Source organism: Sarcophilus harrisii, chromosome 4 (genome assembly GCF_902635505.1).
Source record: "Sarcophilus harrisii chromosome 4, mSarHar1.11, whole genome shotgun sequence".
In the NCBI taxonomy this organism is placed as follows: domain Eukaryota; kingdom Metazoa; phylum Chordata; class Mammalia; order Dasyuromorphia; family Dasyuridae; genus Sarcophilus; species Sarcophilus harrisii.
This window is the reverse complement of record NC_045429.1, coordinates 294,472,805-294,497,000: the sequence shown is the minus strand read 5'-3', so window position 1 is coordinate 294,497,000 and position 24,196 is coordinate 294,472,805. Positions and strand designations below refer to the sequence as shown.

Below are 24,196 nucleotides of genomic sequence, written 5' to 3'. Positions count from 1 at the left end.
GGAGTATAAATAATCATTATATCCGTAGGAAACTATTATTTGTTGTAAGAGTAAATCAATCATACTGAACTTGGAGAACATCATGCTAAACTAGATAACCATTGTATCTATCAATTCCACTGACTTATCTATTACCTGTTAAGAATTCTTTGTTTCAAGTTCAGAGTTCTGGCCCATAACGGTTCTCTAAAACCATAATTGATTATTTCACTTAATTTTAATTCAGATGCATTTGTGCTATTACTTTATTATGTTCATGTATATTGTTTTCCTGGTGCTACTTTTTTCTTTCTGCATCAGTTCATAAAAGTCCTGAGTGATATCCATGTTTAGTAACTCTGTCAAGGACAAATGGAGGTGAAGCATCATTAATGAATCTAGCAAATACTCTTTAGCGGTATGCAGTATAATTTAATAAATAAAAACACTGTAAATAATCTAACCTGGATCTAACCTGGAAAATGGATTGAGGAGAGATAATTAAAAATTATTGGACTATCTGAAAGCCTTGATTAAAGAAAAAGCCTAATACTTAATATTTCAAAAGATCATAAAGGAAAATTGTCCCAAAATCTTAGAACCAGAGGATAAATAGAATTGAAATAAGATATTGGTCACCTTCTGAAAAAAAGTCTTAAAATGAAAACTTCCAGGAACATTATAGGCAAATTTCAGTGTTCCAGATCAAGGAGAAAATACAGCAATCATCTAGAAAGAGACTCTCAAATATTGTGAAGCTACAGTCAAGATCACACATTATTTACAAGCTCCCACATTAAAGCAGTAGAGGACTTGAAATATATATTCAGAAAGGGAAAAGGACTAGAGTTCCAATCAAGAATAACTTATTCAGCAAAACTGAGTATAATCTTCCAGGAGGGAAAGTAGATATTTAATGAAATAGAAGACTTTCAAGCATTGCTGATAAAAGGACCAGAGGATTTGACATTCAAATCCAAGACTCAGGAGAACTATATAAGGATAAACATGAATGAGATATAATAAGGGACTTAATAAGGTTAAACTCTTTAAATTCCTTTTGGGGAAGAGGATGTATATAATTCCTGATAACTTTGTCATTATTAGAGTAGTTAGAAGGAGTCTATATAGATATATGACAAGGATGTGAGTCAATCATGTTGGGATGTACTAAAAAAAATTAATGGGTAAATAAAAAAGGATGTATTAGGAGCAGGGGAAAGAGAGAGGAAAAATGGGGGAAATTACCATAAAAGAAACATAAAGAACTTTTTCAGTGGAGGGGGAAATCATAGTGTGATGCAGGTGGGCAAATCTTGAATCTCTTTCATCTTAACTGATTAAGACAGTGAAGAATTCACAATGCACACATAAACATGTACACATACATTTAGGTAGTACATATGTACATACATATGCATGTGTGTACATATACATGTAGATGATATATAATATAGATGGTTATGTATGTATAATGTGTGTGAATATATAATGTGTGTGTTTACATACACATACATATACTCAGGTAGGTATTAAAATCTGTCTTACCCAAGAGGGAAGTGAAGGGATTAAGAGAAAAAGGGGTGTGTGTAAAAAGAAGGACAGAAACAAAATGGAATTTTGAAAAGTTACAATGACAGAGAGGGATAAATACAAAAAAAATGATAGAGTAAAATAGGTAATCATAGTTATGAATGTGAATAGAATGAGCTCCTCATAAAATGGAAGAGAATAAATAAATAAATAAATAGCTCTAAATTTATCTTCTCCCATATTATTTCCTTCCCAGGTTGTTGCATTCTGTGATGTTGATGAAAACAAGATCAAGAAGGGTTTCTACTCTTATGAAGACTCTAAGGTTTGTACTAAATGTTCAAATCATTCTGCCACTCTGGCTTTCATTGGTAAAATAAAATCATTTCAGTTTAAGACCTAGGAAAACAATAGTTCTTTAGACTCCCCTTACATTGACTAGTTACAGAAAAGCACAAAACACTCCTTGTTTTGGAGAAAATAATACAGAACTTTCCACCCCTCGATTTTTTTTATTGAGTCTGCCACACATTTGATGTCATTGAAATATCCGGGGTTTGTTTGGATGACTTGTGAGTCAATGGTTATTTTCTAGGGACTCTTATAGATACATAGTCTAAAAGTTATCAAAGCAATTCCTCTTAGTTAATGTAATACTGAGGATATCCTTTGCAGTATGACAAAGAAATAAATGGCCTCCATTTAATACTGAAAATGTTGGGAATTAAATAAGGTCTCAGTTACAGGATCAGTGGAGTCAGTTTCCCAAGCAGAACGATCTACTTTATTTTTCTCTTTTTATTAACTGGAAAGTAAATAGTGCGTAAGTAAAGAAAGCCCCTTCCCTACCCATTTTAGTGTTGCTATATAATGTATCCAGTAGACTTTATTACAGAGTGCCTAAGCATACTCTATTACTTTAAAAATATATTGATTTTCATTTGTAAGTGTTTTTTAAAGTAAAATTTAGCTATTAATTTTAAAAGATTAGTCTTAGTTTCTTTGGTGAATAAGAACAATGTCCTTTATGACTCAGTAATAATTTAATGAATGTTAACCTTACAATTTAAAAATTTCTCCTTTTTACTATCTGCTTGAATACATGGACTTACTTAATATTCTCTATTTATGGTGATCTTTTATGCAACTAGTATTTGATACAAAAGTGTAAAGCCTTACGATATGTTTGGAACATTCTTTAAGGGATAGTGATTCAGGAAAACAGTTTGGATTTAGGAACAAAATCACTCCCCCTATATTAGTTATATTTAGGGGAATGGATAGTGATAATTCTACACCTGATACCCACTCTCTGAGCAGATGAGAGCAAGCAGTCTTCTGACTTCCCTCTAAGAATGACTCAAAGGCTCCCTTGAGGAGGGGTCAGTGAGATTTCACAGACTGATGTGTGGTGTTCTCTTCTTTAAAATATAATGGTTCTCTCTGGGAGCAGGTTTCTTGAGGAGGTTTTCTGGAGGCAGCCTTAGTTTCAGTTCGGGGTAATAATCACCTCAAATGCAGGCAGCTGATAAAATCCAAACGTTTATTTTCTCCTTCCTTGATTCTAAGAGCTCTTGCAGCTTGCCCTTTGCCTCTCCTTTCTTCAGCCTCCATCCAGCACAAAGGTGGAAGATGGAATGAATCTGACTCCACCTCTGAGAGTGGGCTTGTGGACTTCTCTATCTCCCAGAGTGCTCTTTGGCCCTGAGAGTTTCTTGCTTATATGCTGGTCACTGAGTACACACCAATCATTATATCACTGGGCAACCATTATTTATTGTATGATTAAATCAATGCTAAACTAGATTTAAACATTGTCTCCTCAATTCCACTTAGTACCTTATTTCAAGTTCTGGCCCATAACATTTCCTCGTAGGATCAGATCAATCATACTGAACCATGCTAAATTAGATAATTATTGTCTCTATCAACTCTAATGAGTTAACACTTTGTAAGGATTCTAACACTGATGCTTCCCCATTAGCCAGATTTTGACAGATTCATGTAGATATATACATAGATGACATGCACATCATATGTTTGCATGGATAGAAAACGTACACATTAAAAAACCCACAGATTTTTGAAAATTTGAGATACAAATAGTTCATTCAATAAGTATTCAAGCACAAAATATTAACTTAATTCAGACTCATGAATTCATCCATTGGTATCTGGAATTTCCACTGACTAAAACAAATCAGAAAATGATCTCTAATTGAGTCTTAGAAAACTGGCGGAGTTCTGAGAGGTTATATGATTTGACTGTAGTCACAGTATGATCACTGGCCAAGGTATTTCAGACTTCAAGGCTAGCTTTGTATCAGTCACATAATACCAACTCCAAACCAATCCATCACATTCTGGAACTGCCCCAAGTGCCTGGGGCCTTCTTGTTTTGGAATATCCAGACATCTTATAGCCTTATCATCTTGGCATTATCCTTGTAAGATCAATCCCTTTCTGCCCATTAGCAGGTGGAGGGGAATAGGCTGGTGAGCTTTTCACTCCCCTTTAATTCTGCTCAGACTTTGTGAACTCTAAAATCATCCCCCTTTACTGGGACCTTTATCATCCCTCTCTCCCATCCCTCTCTGTTTGCTTTTCTTCTTTTGTGTGTGTGCATACTGCCTTCTTCTATTTGAATGTAAACTCCTGTAGTGCATAAATTGGCTTTTTCTTCATATTTGTGTCCCTATCACTTAGCATGTAGTAAGTGCTTAATTAATGCTTGTTGCCTAGACTTAAAAAATAAAATAGGATTTTCTTGTTGCATATTCTAGTTTTTTTTTTTTGTGTAATTACCTTTAAAAAATATTTTTGTAAATGCATTACTTATTTTTAACATTGTTTTCTTTTTAAATTTTGAGTTCCAAATTCCCTTCCTCTGTCCCACTCCCTCACATGCCCACTGAAGAGGCAAGCAATATGATATCAATTATACATATGAAATCATACAAAATATAATTCCTATATTAGCCATACTTCCAAAAAAGCAAGAAAAATAAAGAAAACGAGGAAAATTATATTTCATCTTGCACTTAAAGTTCTTCAGTTCTCTCTCTGAAGATGGATAGTATTTTTTTTTTTTATCATGAGTCCTTTGGAATTATCTTGGAGCAGTGTATTGATCAGAGTAACCAAGTTTTTCACTACAACATTGCTTCTTACTATACAATAGTATAGTACAATTGTACTACACTGTACAATTGTACAACAATCTGGTTCTTCTCACTTCATTTTTCATCAGTTTATATAGATCTTGCTATGTTTTTTTTGAAACTACCTCCTTCACAGTAGTATTTCTTTGCAATCATATGTCACAACTTGTTTAGCTATTTCCCAATTAATGAGTAAGTATCCTCTCAATTTTTAACTCTTTGTCACTACAAAAAGAGCTGTACATGTAAGTTCTTTCTCCTTTTCTTTGGTCTCTTTGGGATAATTTATTTGATATCTTATGTAATCATTAACTTCTGCTATTCCAATTCTAATTTTTTTTTTACTTAGTACTTTTATTTTCCCCCAGTTATATGTAAAAACAATTTCTAATATTAATTTAAAAAACTTCCAGATTTCCAATGAAAAGTTCCATGTTCTTTCCCTTCCTTCCCCTCCATCCCCATCCTCTGTGAGGATACAAGCAGTTCTATATAGGTTATACAGGTATAGACATTCAAAACATTTCTATAATAATCATGTTGTGAAACAAAATATAGAACAAAAAAATCTCAAGGAAAATAAAATTTTAAAAAGTATGCTTTAATTGGTTTTCAGGTACCATCCATTCTTTCTCTGGGGATGGACAGCATTTTTCATCCTAAGTTCTTCAGAATTATGTCATTCATAGTTGATCCTCTTATAGTATTAATGGCTATCACTTTAGTATATTGCACTTGCATTAGCTCATGTCTTTCCAGGTTTTTCTGAGAGCATCCTACTTATCGTTTCTTCTAGCAATGGTATTCCATTATAATCACATACTACAAATTATTCATCCACTCCACAACTGATAGGTATCCCCTTAATTTCCCATTCTTTGTCCCCAGAAAAGAGCTGCTATACATATATTATGTAGGTCCTTTTTCTGTTGGGTTTTTAAAAATCTGTTTTGGGATAATATACCTAGTAGTAGTATTGGTAGGTCAAAGGGTATACATTTTATCCTTTGGGCATAGTTCCAAATTGCTTTACAGAATGGTTGAATCAGTTCACAATTTCACCAGTAATGCATTAATATCTCATTTTTTCCACATCCCCTCCCACATTTGTTCTTTTCTTCATTTGTATCCTATAGGCCAATCTCATAGGTATGAGATTATATATCAGGATTATTTTAATTTGTATTTCTTTGATTAGTGGTCAGTTAGAGCATTTTTTTTTCATATGGCTATAGATAGTTTTGATTTCTCCATCAGAAAACTGCTCTTATTTTTTGATCATTTATCAGTTGGGGAATAGGTCCTATTTTTATGAATTTGACTTAGTTATCTATGTTTGAGAAATGAGGCCTTTATCAGAAATTTACTTCAAAAATTTTTTTATAATTACTATTGCTAACTATATTTCCTTCCATACTATTTTCCCCTCCTTCCTGATTATTCCATTTTCTCTCTTCTTTTAACCATTGAGAGCTCTCTCTCCCAATCTGGCTTCTCTTCCATCACTTTCTCTCCCCCCTTTGCTCTTTTCCCCTTCCCCTCCTATTTTCCTGTAAGGTAAGATAAATATCTATACCCAATTCAATCTGTATGTTATTACCTCTTTGAGCTAATTCTGATGAAAGTAAAGTTTACTCATTCCCCCTCAATTCTAATCCCATTCCCCTCCACTGTAAAAGCTTTTTCTTATCCCTTTTATGTTGGATAATTTACTGCATTCTACTTCTCCCTTTCCCTTTTCCCCCTAGTATATTCCTCTCTCACATATTAATTTTATATTTTTAGATATTTCTTCATATTCAATTCATACTTGTGCTCTTTTCTATATATATTCTAACTGCTCTAATAATGAGAAAGTCTTTATGAGTTATAAATATCATCTTCCCATGTAATGTAAACAGTTAGATTAAACTAAGTTAGATTCATAAGATTATATTAAGTCCTTTATGATTTCCCTTTCTTATTAACCTTTTTATGTTTCTCCTGAGTCTTATATTTGAAAGACAGATTTTCTTTTCAGTTCTAATTTTTTTCATCAAGGATGCTTTAAATTCCTCTATTTCAATGAATGTTCTTTTCTTTTCCTCTGAAGGATTATAATCAGTTTTGTTAGGTAGATGATTCTTGTTTCAACTCATTTTGTGCTCTAGAATATCATATTCCAAGCCCTCCAATCTTTTAATATAGGAGCTACTAAATCTTATGGCTGTATAATATTTGAATCATTTTTTTTCTGACTCCCTGCAATATTTTCTCCTTGACTCGAGAGCTTTGGAATTGGGCTGTGATATTATTGGGAGTTTTCATTTTGGGATTTCTTTCAGTTCTATTTTGCCCCCTGGTTTTAGAATATCAGGGAAGTTTTCCTTGACAGTTTCTTGAAAGGTGATATCTAGGCTCTTTCCTATTTTATTTCCTTTGATATTTTTATACCCTTTTTTCAAAACCATGCTGTCAACTCTCTTTTTGTAATTTTCTTGCATCATTCTTTTTTTCTTTCCCCAATTTTCCACTACTACTGTTATTGCTTTCTTTACCTCATTCAGGAATTCTTGTTGACCTTGGGTACAATTACCATTTTTATTTGAGGCTTTATGTTTTTAGCTATTTTCACATTGTTATTGTCTGAATTTGTCTTGGTCTTCCCTGGAATCATAATAACTTTTTATGTCAAATTATTATTTGTATTTGCTTGTTGACTTTGAACTTTATGTTAGTGCTGTTCACTCTTCACTGGGTGAGGTAGGGAAGCACTATTCCAAACTTTCAGATTTTCTGTGTTGTAGTGTTCACATCTGGTACTGGGGTTCTGCCAGTTTTTGGTGCTTACAGGTAGTGTGATACTAGGAGTGCTATGGTCACTGCTTTCCTAGTCTGCTCTCTGATGTTTATCAGGAATATCCTCTTTTCCTTGGAATGATGATCAACACCTCTGTTGTCTTATGACCCATCATCAGCCTTCTTCTCTGCCCTGAAACTGCAACCCAGAACCTTAGGGGTTCTTTTATGACTTATTCAATTTCCTTTTTAACTCTTATTTTAATTGATCAATTCAGTTGTCTTTTTGCTTACAATTATGTTAATCTCTTTTATTATCCCCAACTGAGCCACAAAATAGAAATTTGTTTTGTTATTTAGTTGGAAATTTTAGATTTATTATTAAAGTTTAAAAAAAATTATCCTCTATTTATCCTGTTTCTTTTGTTGATGAAGCTTTTATAAATGTGCTTTTTTATCTTTGTTTTATTTGCATGCCTTATGTCTTGGTGTGTTGTCTCATTTTCATTTTCTCTTTCTATAGACTATTTCTTGATTATAATTGGTTCTTTAAAACTGTTATTTAGTTTACATTTACTTTTTAATTCCTTCTTTATTTGTGATTAGTAAATGTCTGCTTTTCTACATTTATTGGCAAGGTAAAGGCCTTGCCTTAATACATGATCTATTCTTTTTCTCCCTTCCCTATTCAGATAGATAGAGATCTATCATCTCTTAACATTTCTAAAGTTCTATTCAGGTTTTTAACTTCTTTCTTGTTGAAATTTTGGTTAGGTTTTTGTAGGTAGCACCAACTCACTTCTCTCCCACCCACCCATCATTATTATCATGTTATTATTTTTGCTGTAATTTGTGTAACTTTTCCTTTAAATATATACATATTTTGTTATCACATGAATATATATTAGGTATTGATATGAATTTATCTTCAAGCCATAATATGATTTCCCTGCTTATCTTTTTCATCATGTCCATGTTTATTTGAAGTCAATATTGCTACTCCCTTTTAAAAAATGTATTCTTTTAAGTGTATGTGAATCCTTATGTTTCAGCTGTGTTTCTTGTAAACAACATATTGTTCGATTCAGCTTTCTAATACATTGTGGTTTCTTCTATTTTATATATATTTCTTATATATATTATATATAAGTCCCAGCTTATTTCTGTAAAGGTTCGCCAGTTTTCACCTCTTTGTCTTAACAGTTCTTGTTTTTCTCACGAGGATCTCACTTGGTGGGACATTTGAAAAAAACTTGGAGTCACCGAATCTACACGAAGGGCTAGATTATCTTCATTTCAGTTGACCTTGTCATTATGTTTTTTCATTAAAAGCTACAAAAATCCAATTACAAGGTACTTTAGAAAATAGAATTGATCTAGCCCTAGACAGGGACCAAGGAAGAAAATAGTTTCTTCTATTTTATATATATTTTCATCCCATTCCCATTCATACTAATGATTATTAATTATGTATTGCCCCCAATCCTATACTCTTTTAATAATTCCTCTCTTTAATCCAACCTCCTTTTTTAAAAATAGGAAAGTGATAGGACAGAGGGAGTTGGTGTGAATTTTTAAGAATCTGTATATTCTTGATTGCAGCTCTACTCTTTTCCTTACCCTATTTTTCTCCTTTCTTTTCTTCATTTTCTTACCTATATTCTTAAAATTCTTTTCATCAACATTTTATTTTACTTATGACCATTCTCTTAGACCTAAAACTCCTCTTTGTGACTTCCAACTCCTCTTTACGACTTCCTTATTCCTTATCCTTCTATTTCTCCTCTATATTGAAATCTATAGAGAGAGGTGTAAAATATATGTATATAATTTTGTTCAATACTCCTTTTTCTGGTATATATGAAAGGGAAATTCATAGAATGTCTGCTTCTCTCACTTCTTTCTTCATGACTTCATACTGAGCCTAAGTTGGGAGTGCTACAGCTAACCTAAAGGTTCCAAAAGCTATTTGCACTCCATTCTCTGGGAATTGCTTTCAATTTGACCTACTTATCTATCCTGTTTATATCAGAATCTCTGAAAGAATTTGGGATTGCTCTCAGTGAATTCTTAAGTTGGATGAAGGAATCTAGAATCAAGTCAACAAATATTTAATTAAGTGTCTACTAAGTAATAAAGGGATGTGCTAAGTGCTTGAACTACAAAGGGAGAAAATAGTCCCTTCCCTCAAGGACTTACACTGAAATGAGAGAAGACAAGAGAGAAGAAAAGTGGTAGGGGAATTACCTGTGTGCAGTCTAGGAGAAGAGTGAGAATGGGTTTGGACTAAGTACTTTCTTAAAATGGGAGCTGTAAATTAGTTGATTAGTTGATTGTTGTCCTTCATTCTCAAAGAGGAGCAAAATAACATCACTATGTTGGGGTCAAGGTCCAGTGTGTCTAATTGTGGCTGATCAGACTAATAGAAGCTTGGAACACTCTACCACAGGTTGAGCACAAATACTCCATATGAACTTCTGGAACAGAGATTTTTCTAAATCTGTATATCTTATATTTCTTTTGAGCTACTGACGTTCTGCTTCACTTACACAGCATAGTAGGTATGCTGTGCTGGGCATTGTTTTGCCAGTGTCTCCCACATTATATAATTGATTATTCTTCACAGAGGCCTCAAGAGTGTCCTCCAATACTTCCATTTCCAAAAGAGGAATCTGAGGCTCAAAAAAATTCCCTGGCTACAAATAGGTGTTAAATTGTTAGAACTAGAATCTTGGTTTTCTAAATCTTCAATCCAATGATTTTTATATTTTTACTATTACTTCTTTGATAGTAATCATTAGAAAAATTTGTGCTTTTTTTTAAATCAATTAATATCTATAACTAGTCGACTTGATAAATATCTGAATCTTTCTTATTTTATTTTAGGAAAGGCCCAAACCAAAGATTCCAATACAGCATTTCAAGGATGCCCACCCTCCTTTTGTGATTTGTGTAAAGCTGGTGAGTAGATATAAGGAAACAGTCATACAGAAAGAATTTCAACAGTTTTATATGTTATGGCCAAAGATCAGTAAATAGTTCTTTCCCCATTCCCTACAAATAATTGTATGTACAAACTGTAAAAACAGGCCAAAAAAGGCAAAATAGAGATAGAAAGCATAGAAATTTACAAAAAGTGTAGAATTTTAGAGTTGTAAGGAAACTAAATCAGAGTATGTTGCTGTAGTCCCATAATCCAAACTGTTCTGAATGTAGATATGTCCCAGCTTATTTCTGTAAAGGTTCGCCAGCTTTCACCTCTTTGTCTTAACAGTTCTTGTTTTTCTCACTAGGATCTCACTGGTGGGACATTTGAAAAAAACTTGGAGTCACTGAATCTACACGAAGGGCTAGATTATCTTCATTTCAGTTGACCTTGTCATTATGTTTTTTCATTAAAAGCTACAAAAATCCAATTACAAGGTACTTCAGAAAATAGAATTGATCTAGCCCTAGTCAGGGACCAAGGAAGAGCTATGTTTCAAATCCAACAGAACTTTTGCTTCACCTGAATTATTGTGGAAGCAGTGTGCATTTTGGAACTACCTCACTTGTGGCATTTCAACAGGCATAATCTGAATCAAATCAGCTTCACCCCATCCCCTTCTCTGGCTGAAAGTGCAAAGGGTGGGAGCCTCAGGTGCGCTGAATGTTCTTCAGAAGATGAAGCAGTCCCTGCATACTGTGAGGACATTGATAAAGGTGAAGGTAAAATATTACCTATTCCCAACCCATTTTATCTTTTAAAAGTAAGAGAGATAAATTAGCATGATGTGTAGAGCAGATGACATTGAGTCAGGAGACCTGGAGTCAGATCCAGTTTGAGACTTGTTCTTACTGTGTGTGAGCCTGGTAACTTCTCAACTTCTCAGGACTTCATTTTCCTTATATTTACATATGAGTGATAATTATAATACTTTTATGACCTACTTCACATGGCTGAGAGTTCTTAAAAAAACATTTTAATCTTGAAGAGAAATGAATAAATTTGAGTGGGAACTTAAAAGAAAACTCATTTGCTTCAAAGTAAGATAGAGAATACATACATATACATATATAATGAGCAGGAGGAGAACTGTTATAGCAGAGTGCCGCTTTCAATCCCATGCCTATACAAGCACATTACATGGCACTGGATAAGACAAACAGGCAAATGGGTAAGTTCCTACAGACTCCTTTTCAGGCATATTGTAGAGAAGATTCTTGTTCAGAACTAGGTTGAATAAATTGGCCTCTTGAAATCCCTTTCCAATACTACAATCTTGCAATTCTGTAATCTTGTCAAATAATGAGAGCAGTGACTGTACAGAAGTACAAAAGAATGAAAGCATTTCCTCTAGCCTGGACTGTTTTTATGAACTATAAAGACTTTTAGCTGAAGCTTCAGAGTGACCTTTTCATAAGAGTCAGCTTTTAGAGAGTAGATCCTCTGGGAAAAGCAACAATTATCATTTGCTGGAGAGTTAGGATTGCAAAGCAACAAAGCTATAGTAGGTAGAACTATGTAGTAGCCAGAGTCTTAAGGACAGTGAGAAGTTACCTCTTCCTGTTTTTTCATCTTCCATAATCTCAAAGTAGAAAATGAGAGAAATGATCAAATTACACCACACAAACTGTCAAGAACAGACAAAGGAACATACAGGAGAATACTGGCATGGAGAAACAAATTGCCAAACTTTTGCTGGTACCCTTCACAGAGCTGATGCATAGAAACTACAGATCTCTAAAGAATTGTAGTAAACCTAGGTGAGTATTTGGAGGATTTCAATCATACTGAACTAGAGAACTATTAATCACCATGCTAAACTAGATAATCATTGTCTTATCAATTCCACTGAGTTAACACTTGGAAGAATTCTTGTTTCAAGTACATTTCTCTAAAGTTCTGGCGCATTGCAGAAATTAGAATAATAATGAACAGGTCTTATTCACAGAAAAGGGCATCCACGTTTTCTAAAATTGGACAAGATATTTTGAAATGGCTGGTTTTAAAAGGAGAAATTAATATCCTCTCTGTCATGTACATAAAGTTAGTTTTTCCTTAAAAGGTATTATGGGACAGTCTTCAAAATGTGACTGGCTCAGGGATGGAGGACTGAGGCTGTTGAAATCACTTCATTACCTAAGCATAAAGCAGTCATGAGTGCCTGGGGGATGGGGACCTTCTGTGCTACAGAGAGCTTCTTTCAACAGAAGGGGTTCTCAGAGGCTTTCTGTGTTTAAAATTTTTTTGCATTTTTTTCAATTCTTGAATGACTTAGAAGCATTTTATTCTAATCCCATGTAAAATCTAAACTACCAGAGGATTGGCCAGGATCAAGCCTAGCCCCAAACACCGATGCAAAGGAAGAGCCAGCTGATTCCACTATTGATTTTTGAAACCAAGAACATCATGGATTTCTTCCCATTTGACCCATTATGTCTGGCCTCAGCTATATCTAACTACCCTGTCTTTGTAAAGGAAACTAAAGGAAATTGGAGGAAAGAAATGAAGTTTTGAGTGCAGTCAGATGAGAAATGAGGCTTTGTCTGGTTCCTTGGGGAAGGACCATCGTATCAGACAGAAATGCCATAAGGGCAGAATACACCTCTGAAATGTGAATTGCAGGATTGAAAGGATCTTCCAGGACAAGCACATTTCTGTGACTTTGGTAAAGAAGTCCCAGGTACAGCCTGGTGAGAAATGAAGACAGCTGGCTTGGGCATCCTCCTAAAATGGAATATTTGAGTGGGAGGGTTTGCAAGGGCAGAGTTTCTAGGGCTCCAGCTATCTTCCAGAATGAAAAGGTTTCTCACTTGGTGAAGTCTGGAGTGCAGCCTAGTGAGAAATGAATATATGGTTGAATTAAAAATGTCATCTCTTAGCTAAGAGGGAAGGACTGGTTCCCAAAGGCTGATAAATTGGTATCGTCACTGATGGTACATTTGATTTCTGGGTAGCTAGGTAGTACAATGGATAGAGTGCCTAGTCTGACGTCAAGAAGACTCCTCTTTGCTATTTCAAATATGGTCTCAGACACTTACTAGTTGCATGACCCCAAGCTAGTCACTTAATCCCATTTGCCTCAGCTTCCTCATCAGTAAAATGAGCTGGAGAAGGAAATGGCAAACCACTCTAGTATCTCTGGTAAGAAAAATCCGAATTGGGATCCCAAGAGGCAGACACAACTCAACAAAGACATTTGATTTATTATATATTGTGTCTTACTCATTGTCATGCAGAGAACACAGGCAGAACTTTACCATGTTCTCTTATATTTGTGTAAATGTCATACCCTGCATGCTCACAGAACTATTTTCTTAAAAATCCTTAAATCCCTAGCACCCAGCCCTTAGTATGTGCTTAATAAATGCTTTTTGAATTCCTTAAGAGATTCCAGGGTTTATCTATTTACTCATTTTGAATTAGGTCCTGAAGGCTTTATCTTTTTCTTTTCCTCCTAAAAAAATCAATGATCCCCTTGGATTTATTTAAGACCTCAATTGGAAAGCAGGATTTTTCCTATCTGGTTTATAATCTTGCCACATGACAAAAAAGCCCAGCCCACCTCAATGAAGCAGATTGTTTGGTGTGGGAGAGCAATTTAGATGGGAATCAGGGTTTTTGTGCCAATTCTATCTTGAATTCATTTAAACAAATACTTTTTGAGCACCTAGTATGTGCAAAGCACTGACTACATAAGCAAATGATGGACCATCCTTGTTTCAGTGATCCTGTTTAGGCCTTAAATCTACAGCGTCTTGTTTATCCTTTGTTCCATGACATTACAGCACAACTCTGCACATTTCTCTCTGTTGTGTGAAACTATTCAAGACCATCTCCAGGAGGACAATCATTCCAGCTTTTTTGTTAAGGCAATCCAGTTCACTTTTGAACAACTTTGTTATTAAGTTCTACTGAGCTGAAATCTATTTCTTTGTCGTATTTCATTGGTTTGAATTTTGCCCTTTGGAGTTAAGCATATGTTTATCAGCTGAAATAGGATTTGTAGAGAATTCTATTCTATTCAAATATAAGCTATCATTAAAATTAATAGGAATGAAAACATTTCTTTTGTATTTGGAAAATGAAATGCTATTTTACACTACTTATGATAGAATGAAGATAGAAATTTCAATTAAGTTTCACACTATATGTCATTCAGTCCTTGTTTATAATCAAAGCCAGGCAGAATCTATACCAAAATTGTCCCCATCGTTTCTACATAAGGTTCTTTTAGTAGTTTGTGATATGTCTAGTGAAAAAGCAAACATGCTTTCCATGTAATATTCTATAAGATCCTCTTATAAATGTTTTAGGAAAAGCCTCAGAGCTTACTGACTGGGGCATTTCTTTCTGGGTGGCAAGAAGGGGAAAATCTAAAGTTGATAGAATATCCTAACTTGTAGCTGTATGAGACAGCTATTCATTGACTCCCCTCAACTTCTTAGGAAGGTCATGAATATGAAAGGGCTTAGAGACAAAGAGATTAAGGAAGCTTAATCTCTAAGAAAGGCAAAAAAGCAAAATGCCAATTCATGCTTTTCAATTGCTACATATAAAAATTGGTAACTTTATTAGGAACCTACAAAAGAAGGCCATAATAAATCATACAAAAGATAAGCTATGTAGGTGCTGCCTCTCACACAACACTTGGGAGGTGATGTGCAGAGATTTCAGGAATACATTTTATGTGTTCATATTTAACTTTATAAAATTATCTTTCATGACCTACTTGGTGGTACCCTACTGTATGTGTTAGCATGAAGGCTCAAAGCCTTCTGTATTCTCAGACGTAGACAGAGGGATGGGGAAATCTGAGGGCCACAATTCTCCAATTACCCAATTCATACAAATATCATTTCAATATTGCTGAGACAACATAAGGATAATGAAATGATTCAAGAACAATATTTCTTTCCCAGATTACACTCAGGATCTACATCCTGAAAAAAAAAAATGTCAGGGTATATGTTCACCAACTCCATCTCCTTGTTTCAATCATGGACCAATCAAAATACTTAGGGAGCTGAGACATGATTTGTGATATGGAAAATGCTTATTCCTGTTGATGGGGGAGAACCCTGAAACTGTCCAAACTCTCCTCTGAAAGAGACCTGAAGGGGGAATGACAAACTCAGATCTTTTGGGGGGCCTGGAAACTGTAACCCCTTTGGGGAACTCCCAGACCCTGGAAAAAGCCTGCAAATTCCCAGTTAAGTGGTTTCATTCAATTGGAGATCTTGGTCAACCACCCTCCATTGAATTGCCACAAACAACTCTCAGTGGCTCGAATCTCATTCAATTTTAAATTGAATTGAAAATTAGTCTCTCAGGAGTTGCCCCTCCCTCTCCCCAAAAAAGATCAAAGCAAGCCCCAATATATCTAGGGCTACATGCCCAGAGCTCTTTGCAGATGTCCTAAAACAGGACTTTGCCCACTGTGAAGATAATTCTCTTCTCAGTGTTGACCTTTGCTATCTCCCTAACAGGATCTTTTGACTAATAAGTCTGTCTTCCTAGTAAAGCTGGCTTCTCAGCCCCAATAAATCCCTTTTGCCACAGAGATTTTGAGTGTGAGAATTCCTTTGCATTGGACCTGTGCTAACCAGAGGGGATTCCCCACCCCAATTCTCACATCTCGTCACTACCACTAACCTCATCACTGTCACTAAAAGCAGGGCACAGCTAGATTTGTTGCCTGTTCACTAGCATATTACCTTAATGTCTTAATAAATTCATTTTGTTTTCACAAGTTTGCCTAAATTGATTAGGTCTTGTGTGCAATCAATATAGCATGCCCAAAGTGATAAAATGAATGATTTTCTGTTTAAGATCATTTGGAAGTTAATTTGACTGAATTAATATCATGACTGGTAGTAAGTTTGTTTCATGTTTTAGGCAGATAATATTATTGTGTTTCTAAAATGTTTCTTGCATTTTAAAACTTAACCATTCTCTAGGAAATACTGTTAGTAAAGTAACTTCTCTTTTAATCTGGATGCCTTTGGATAATGAATTGAAAAATGTAGCCAAATGTTTGAAATCTATTAAATATTTAATAGGAAATATTTTGTTTTGGGGCAACTAAGTGGTTTAATGGATAGAGTAGTAGGTCTGGAGTCATGAAGATCCATGTTCAAATGTAGCCTCAGACTCTAGCTGTCTCTATGTGAACTCGAATAAGTCACTTAACTAGTTTGCCTCAGTTTCCTCATTTGTAAAATAAATTGGAAAAGGAAATGGCATGATTTATTCTAATATCTTTGCCAAGAAAATCCTATATGGGATCATAAAGAGCCAGACAACACTGAAAAACTATAACATTTTGTCTTAAATAGGTAATATACTATAAGAAGGATAAGGTAGCAAAGATGTTTTTAATCATCCTTATTTGAGACCTTCCTTGAGACTTTCTACTAAAGCAGGGTCTTAAGATCTTATCAGGTCTGTTGATAGCACATTGTAAGATTCCAGGATATAATTATTCCTCCTTCTACATTGTAGATTAAAACCCATTTTAAAAACTTTTGCCTTCCCTTCATACTGGAGAAGTACGAATTATGGTATCAAATTATAAAACATATTGATATTACACAATACCATACATACTTTATGCATTTCTGAGTTTCTAAGTTTATGCAAAATCCCCTCAAAATTCCCAGTTTCTTATGCTGACCTATGATATATCAAAACTGTGATGGGGAAGGTTGCTATGTGGAAGGGCTAACTGAGGAAGTTTGAGAAACATTTCTGAGCAAAGTGGATAATTTATCAATTTGTTTATAGTAAAGAGGAAGTTTCATCTGAGATTATTTGACTATAATTTATGAAAATTATGAAATTGAATGTTAATAAATAATACGTGTCTTAATACCCAAAGACCTTAGATTCAAAGAATTCAGTTTTGCCGTAGGGGTTAATACCTAATACAGATTAGAGGTTTACAGTGACCAGAATTTTTCTTTGGTCCTGAGTGAACTATTAATCATGTGTTTACTGTATGTGTGAAATTCCAAATTGTGGTTATTCATTCAAAGGTATTCCCTTGTACTATACAAAGGTCTGAAAACTGCTACAGTGGGATGCCTCTGTCTGACAAAGTTGAAGGGATGATCTTGCATAGGCAAAAGTAGGGATCTTCAGTTCAGTTTCCCCATTGTGCTGTTTCATTTTTGAACAGAAAACTTTCTCACTTAGTTTAATTCTGGGCCTGACTTTGATAACCTGTGAATAATATGGAACTTGGCTACATGATTGGTTTTAAAAATCTTGTGCCTGGAATCAAAACTTAAGAGTTTGTTTTGTTTGTTTTTCTCTTTACAGCTTAGAGCAGTCTTTGATATTTTCATAACTATGGCCTTCTTTTTCCTTTCATAGCAAGTTTCTGTAATCAAGATAGGTGAATTGTAGTGATTTTTGTTATATGTATGTATGTATGGGGGGGAGGTGTATGTACATAAGAAGAAAAAAATATAAGACAGTAGGGTTTTTTTTAAATGAGGTAATAAATTTTGAGAAAGCTACAATTTCCACATATCTATATTCACATATATTTATAGATCCATATATACATTTTTGCATGTATGCACACATACATACTAAAATGTTTCTAGTGGGACATATAAACTTTGAACATGTTTTTGTAATAAGTCTTCAAAATAGGATTAAGATTTTTACCTATAAAATTGCACTCATAATTATAAAAAATTTCAAATCATATCTTTCCCCCCTATTTTTAATTCCTTTTCTCATAATATTAAAAAATAGAAGAGTTCATATTATAAATCAAGCTTCAGGGATTTGTTTTCTTTTAAAAGATTCATTTTTTAGTTGATTGCATTGTCCATATAAGATTTAGGTAGGAACAGAGAAAGAATGAGTGGTATGTTAAACATTAAAATTCTCTGGAGTTGTAGGTGAATTATGGGCTCTTAATTTGTTCTTATATAGCTCTGCTGTCAAGGGGATTTAAATTGATTTCACCACATGAACTAGTTACTGAAAAAGCAAATTTAGAAGGCTGTACTAAATCTTGTTACTGGCAGATTTTAGCAAAATTACCTAGGAATCTTTACAAGTGACTTGAAATCAGAGAAGCAGATTAAAATATCTTCCCCCTTCATGAGTTCTCCTCATGAGAACAAAGCCTATTCCAGAATGCCTCAGAAAATTTTTTTTCAAGAAATCAGATGATTAGCTAGGATTGGAAGTCAGTAATTATGTTACAAGAAGACTTGATGTTATTTAATATTGATAATGATTATTGTATTTGTTTAGCTTTTCGTTTCATAGTATTTATGTTTGCTTGAAAGACAGGTATGCCCTAACGTGGTGTTTTCCTTCTTTAAAATAATAATGGTTCTCTCTGGGAGCAGGTTCTCTCTGGGAGCAGGTTCTCTCTGGGAGCAGGTTTCTTGGGGAGGTTTTCTGGAGGCAGCCTTAATTTCAGTTCCGAGTAATAATCACTCCAAATACAAAATAAAATCCCAATGTTTATTTTCTCCTTCCTTGATTCCGAGAGCTCTTGCAGCTTGTCCTTTGCTTCTGCCTCTGCTTTCTTCAGCCTCCAGCCAGCACCAAGGTGGAAGATGAAATGAATCTCTCTTGCCTCGGAGAGAGGGCTTGTGGGCTTTCCTCCCAGAGTGCTCCTCTCCGATCCCTGGGAATGTTCCCAAGTAACTTCCTTGAAGCTCTAAGAGCTTCTTCTATATATATGATCTCCCAAAGGTTGACTCCTCCCGAGGGAGGGATTAAGGGAGGTGTGAATTTGGATATCTCATACTAAACCCTGAAATCTCCCAAAGGTGTGAACTTCAATGAGTACTTAAATACTTCTTGCTTCTCTAAAGGTGTGAACACAAGCATTGTATCAATTCCATTGAGTTAACATTAGGATTCTAACATCTTTCTCAAATTATCACCTTGTTTCAAGTTGAGTTAATTAACACTAGGATTCCAACACCCTCCTTTTATTTCTTATTTTGGATCAGGACCATTCTTCCTACAACTTTTAGTCAACTGAAAGTTTCCTGTTCATATTAACCTCCGCTTACAAAAATTTATGGAATAATAATGTTAAATTTTTGGCATCTGTTACATGGAAGCCAAAGAGAAGTTTGAAGCTAGACCAGGGCAGACAATGCAATATCTTCCTGGCATGCATAAGCATGTTTCCACTGTCAGGGAATGATGATAATCTTTATTACCAGCCCTTCTGGAAAAGGTGCATCCTTCAAACTCTTTCATTTAATGCATATGTATTCTATACCTCTGGGAAAGGTAAATCATTACCCTAGCTTTACATATCATCCATTGGTTCCACCCCCAAGACATTCCCGCTTTAGATATCTGCCCTAGTTACTGCCCTCCTATGCCTGCCTGTACTCCATCCTCCAAACTGGAAAACCAAAGATCCTGCTGAGAAGGAACTAAAGCCATTTGGCTCTACTTTCTATTTTCATCTCCTTCAGTCTCTCTCTATCTACCTGACTTAGCACCTAGCTTCCCAGACTATAACTTAATCCCTTGGCTGCCATTCCCTGTATGTGTTTATTAGAGTGTAATTCTCCAATAGATTGTAATCTATTGTAATTCTTGGAAGCAGGGGCAGTATTTTTATCCTCTGCACTTAACACTTGATAAATGCTTTTTTATTTACTTCTTCATTCCCATGATTGGTAAGAATTGATGTGCCAAGTCAAGTCAGCCACTGGGGTAGGATTTAATCTGAGTTATTCCCATGTTTTAAGCTTGCTTTACCTTTTGGAAACAATGTTTAAGCAGCTAGAAGGAAAAGGCAGTCCATTTAGGACTAGTCTCATCCCTAGGATTAATCTCATCCCCTGAGAATTGATCTCATTTTCTTGACTAATCTCATCTCCCCAAATGATGATAATACTATCTCATTTAATTTCATCTTGAATGCATACCAATTAGGACTGTCTTACCTAATATGTAAATTGTTTTATTAATGCCTGTATAAGTGGCTTTCAGTGTGAATTCAGGTACAAGGACAGCACTCCAACCCCAAGCTGCTTTGGTGTGCTAAATAAACTTCCTTTTGTCTTATTTCTGGAGTTTGCCTTTGTCTTTAATTGAATGAAGCCCAAACCAGGATTTTCTTTTAACCACAATCCTGGGCAAGAATCCCTCTAACCCTTTCATTTTGAGAACAGCAATCATCAATACAACCACCATTGCTTATGGAAGAATCAGAGTTACTCAATTCACTATCAGTGACTTCACTTTTAGTGTTTTCCTCTCTTTGATGAATATAGGGATTATCTTTGGTATTTATATCTCCTGAATTTAACACAAAGCCTGGCACTCAATAAGCACTTAAATTCTGAGTCTTCATTCATGCAAGAGAGAAGGGTAAAACGTACACGTTCTCAAAAGGAGGCTAGTCTTGAGTCATCTCCTTAGGAAAAGTTTCCTTTTCTCTTGTCTTAATACCTACCCTATGTCCACCACATATATCATGAATAACAAACATCAACACAAACATGATTTTATAGGAGTCTTGCTCAGTCAGTTCTCAACAAAAGGAAAGTAAGTATTAGTCAATTCTGTCAATTCATCTGCACATAATGAAATGACCATAGGATAAACTGCCATCTTGTGGTTACAGGCACTGAATTTTAACAACTGCACAATAAACAGAATAGAGAGACACTGTGCCTTTACATTTGTTCTAAATATAGAGAAACATCCCACTAAAATATTACATTTGTTAGGAAAATGGAGGGGAGGGGACTTGATGTGAAATTTTCATATTATTTCATGTTCCTTTTGGCTTCAGAGAATCAAGCCTTTTCCTTCACTGTGGATCAATAATGTTGCTTTCTATCAAAGGCTTCAGTCTGCAGGAATGTAGCCTCAGTGAGCTGGGAGGTGCTGAAAGAACAAGACAATCAAAGTCAGAATTGCAGAATCTCAAGGTTGGAAAGTATACTTGAGACAATCCAATTCAAATATGAATCTTCTCTATGACACCAAAATAAAGGTCATCTAATTTCTGAAGACCTACAATGAAGGGAAACCCATCATCTCCCAGATCTGGTCACTACACTTTTGTATTACTTTAATAGTAAATATGATTTCCCTCATATCAAGTCTAAATCTGTCTTTAGGCTGATGTTTACTAAAAAAAAAAATGAAATAAAATCTGAATCTTTTATTGGAATGTAGGCTCAATGTGTTAATGACAGTCAACAAACTAACTTTTTTAAGTTAGTGGAGATGATAATCCTGCTCTATTTTTGCCTTTTTACCACATCTAGAGTACTGTGTCCAATATTGTGCAGGAATAGAGAAACAGGGGCTAAAGAGCAATAAGGGGAAACAAAATGTTGTGAATACATGAGAAAAAGTAAAAGAACAAAAGTCCAATAGAAAACAAATTATATAGCCAGCTCCCATATAATTTGAAGGAAAATGAATTCTCAGTGAAAAAAGAGAATCTATCAAATTTTATGAAACATTAAAAAAAAAAAAAAGAAAATCAAGAGTGGTTCAAGAGAAAATGATTTTTTAAAAGGCATACAATTAGGTCAGAAATCAAGGGTTCTCAATTAGTCAATGATATGGAAAATATTTTTTAAAAATCCACTATGGAAAATTTATTCAAAGTAAAGAATCTGATGAGTGGTAAATTTAGAACACAAAAACAGAAAAAAAGGATTCTTCAAAAGGGAAGCAAAAGGCAAAAAAGGGTTTTTTTTAAAGATAATTAAATTCTATATAAGCCAATGTGACAGGATGGAATAGTTTGAGTAGCATAGCTCTCCCTGAAGATAAGAAAAAAATTTAAATGACATAATATATGAAATTTTTAACAAAATCCAAATTGCCCAAGAATCTTTGAATAGGCTCCAAAGTACTAGTTGAACAAATCCATTGCTTGTCACCAGAAAAAATATTCATGCAGATTCAATATGGAGAAAGGAAGTAAGTATTTATTAAGCTATTTTATGTGCTAGTTATTATGTTAAGGACTTTACAAATATTACCTCATTTTATCCTCAACAACCTTGGGAGATATTAGGCACATTTTGCAAATGAGAGATGCTGACAACAATGAGCAATGAAGACAATGGTTAAGTGACTTAAGATCACACAACTATTAAGTCTCTAAAGCTGGATTTGAACTCAGGTTTTCCTGAGGATAAGCACAGAGTTTTATCTACTGCTTCACATAATTGCCTTTAATAAGAAATAAATTTTGTAAGCAGTCAGGAGAAAGACCTTTTATCTATAAAGTAAAATCAATTCAAATATTTCAATGCTGTCATGGTAAATAAAAATAATGGAAGTGTATATTCCAAAAAGCAAAGGAACTGAAATTGCAACTCAAAAATCTTATAAAATGAGCCTAATCATCAACAACAAAATTTAACAAAAGAAAAACATCTTGAGACATTACCAAAAAAAAAAAAAAAAATTAAAAAAAAAAAAAAAAAAAAAAAAAAAAAAAACAACAACAACAACAACAACAACCTAAGAGAAACAAGAAAGGTTGATGAATAAAATTATAACCAACTAGTACACATAGGTAGAAATGGCTAACAATTTTTTTTTACTCTCAATAAAGTTTGAAGGATGTAGGAGAATAGGGGGGAAAAAAACAACGAGGAACTAAGTCGGGGATTTGTTCCTAAAGAAGAAAGGGTGTCACTAAAGAACATTCCTTCTTGGTAGTAGTGAGAGTAGTGCATGTTTATAGGTAAAGATGGGAGTTTTATATTGTATTTTTTTTTTTGGGGGGGGGGGGGGGAAGGACATCTGCACAGTGATTATTCATTCAGGAAATAAATTAAGGGCCTGAATTTGTGTTAAGCACTGGGAATACAAAAAGATGCAAAAGATAGCTCTTGACATCAAGGGGCTCACAATCTAATCCGTGCAAACAAGGTATATACAGAATAAATAAGAAATAAGAGAGGAAAATTACTAGAATTAAGAGAAGCTGATCATGGTAAGTATAGGGAGTAAGATGAGTTCCTGAGACACAGCAATTCTTATCATACACCTCTTCCTTGAACTGATACTTCTATCATAAAAGAATGGCCCAATAGAAAAAAAAAAAAAAGGACAGGGCTAGATCTACAATTGTAGTAATGTAGAAATTGGATAATGTGAAGTGTAATGTTCTGGTTAGCTTTCTGGAGGTCTCGGGACCAGCCTTGTTTTTCAGCAGAATAATCACCACGAGAATAGACGAGGATTTTTATTCTTTATGTCTTTAGTTTTTTAAAATGTGCTTTTTGTATGCAACAAATTGTTAGATTTTTTTTCTTTTCCATTCTACTATTATCTCCTTCAGAGTTTGTCTCCTTCACCTGGGACCGGGCTAACTTTCTGGAGGCCTCTGGAATTAGGTCTTGGTTTCAATGGAGGAAGTGCAAGAGGCAGGAGAGCCATCAGGAGGCTGGTCAAGTCTTCTCTGTCTCTGGCTGAATTTGTCCCCAGTTTATATACTCTTTTACAATTACATCATTACACTATACTAAGCATAAACCAATTACTAGGGTACCTTTATTTGTTATAAGAGTAAATCAATCATACTAAACTAGAGAATTCACATGCTAAACTAGATAACCACTGTCTTATCAATTCCACTGATTTAATCCTACAGAATTGGTTTTCCAGAAGTTCTACTTTCATGAATAACATAATAAAGAAGGAACAAGTAAGTCCATGATCTGGGAAAGAGAATTCAGGGAAATTCAGAATTGGAGAAACATAATGAAGATTAAAAAAA

At 34.5% G+C, this 24,196-nt stretch overlaps 2 protein-coding genes across 5 annotated transcripts in view; one reads left to right on the top strand and one right to left on the bottom strand.

Moving 5' to 3' along the window:
• B3GNTL1 (UDP-GlcNAc:betaGal beta-1,3-N-acetylglucosaminyltransferase like 1) overlaps positions 1–13,151 on the top strand; it is a 77,196-nt gene extending 64,045 nt beyond the window's left edge. For both annotated transcript variants that reach the window (XM_003768873.4, XM_031968445.1), the window contains 3 exons: positions 1,769–1,837; positions 10,338–10,412; positions 10,745–13,151. In XM_003768873.4, coding sequence (XP_003768921.1) covers positions 1,769–1,837; positions 10,338–10,412; positions 10,745–10,825 — 225 coding nt within the window. In that variant the 3' untranslated portion in view covers positions 10,826–13,151. The remainder of the gene's footprint in view (positions 1–1,768; positions 1,838–10,337; positions 10,413–10,744) is intronic.
• Positions 13,152–20,928: 7,777 nt separating this feature from the next.
• The window catches only part of TBCD (tubulin folding cofactor D), a 395,290-nt gene continuing 392,022 nt past the window's right edge, over positions 20,929–24,196 (bottom strand). For all 3 annotated transcript variants that reach the window (XM_031968421.1, XM_031968422.1, XM_031968423.1), the window contains one exon: positions 20,929–21,330. In XM_031968421.1, coding sequence (XP_031824281.1) covers positions 21,313–21,330 — 18 coding nt within the window. In that variant the 3' untranslated portion in view covers positions 20,929–21,312. The remainder of the gene's footprint in view (positions 21,331–24,196) is intronic.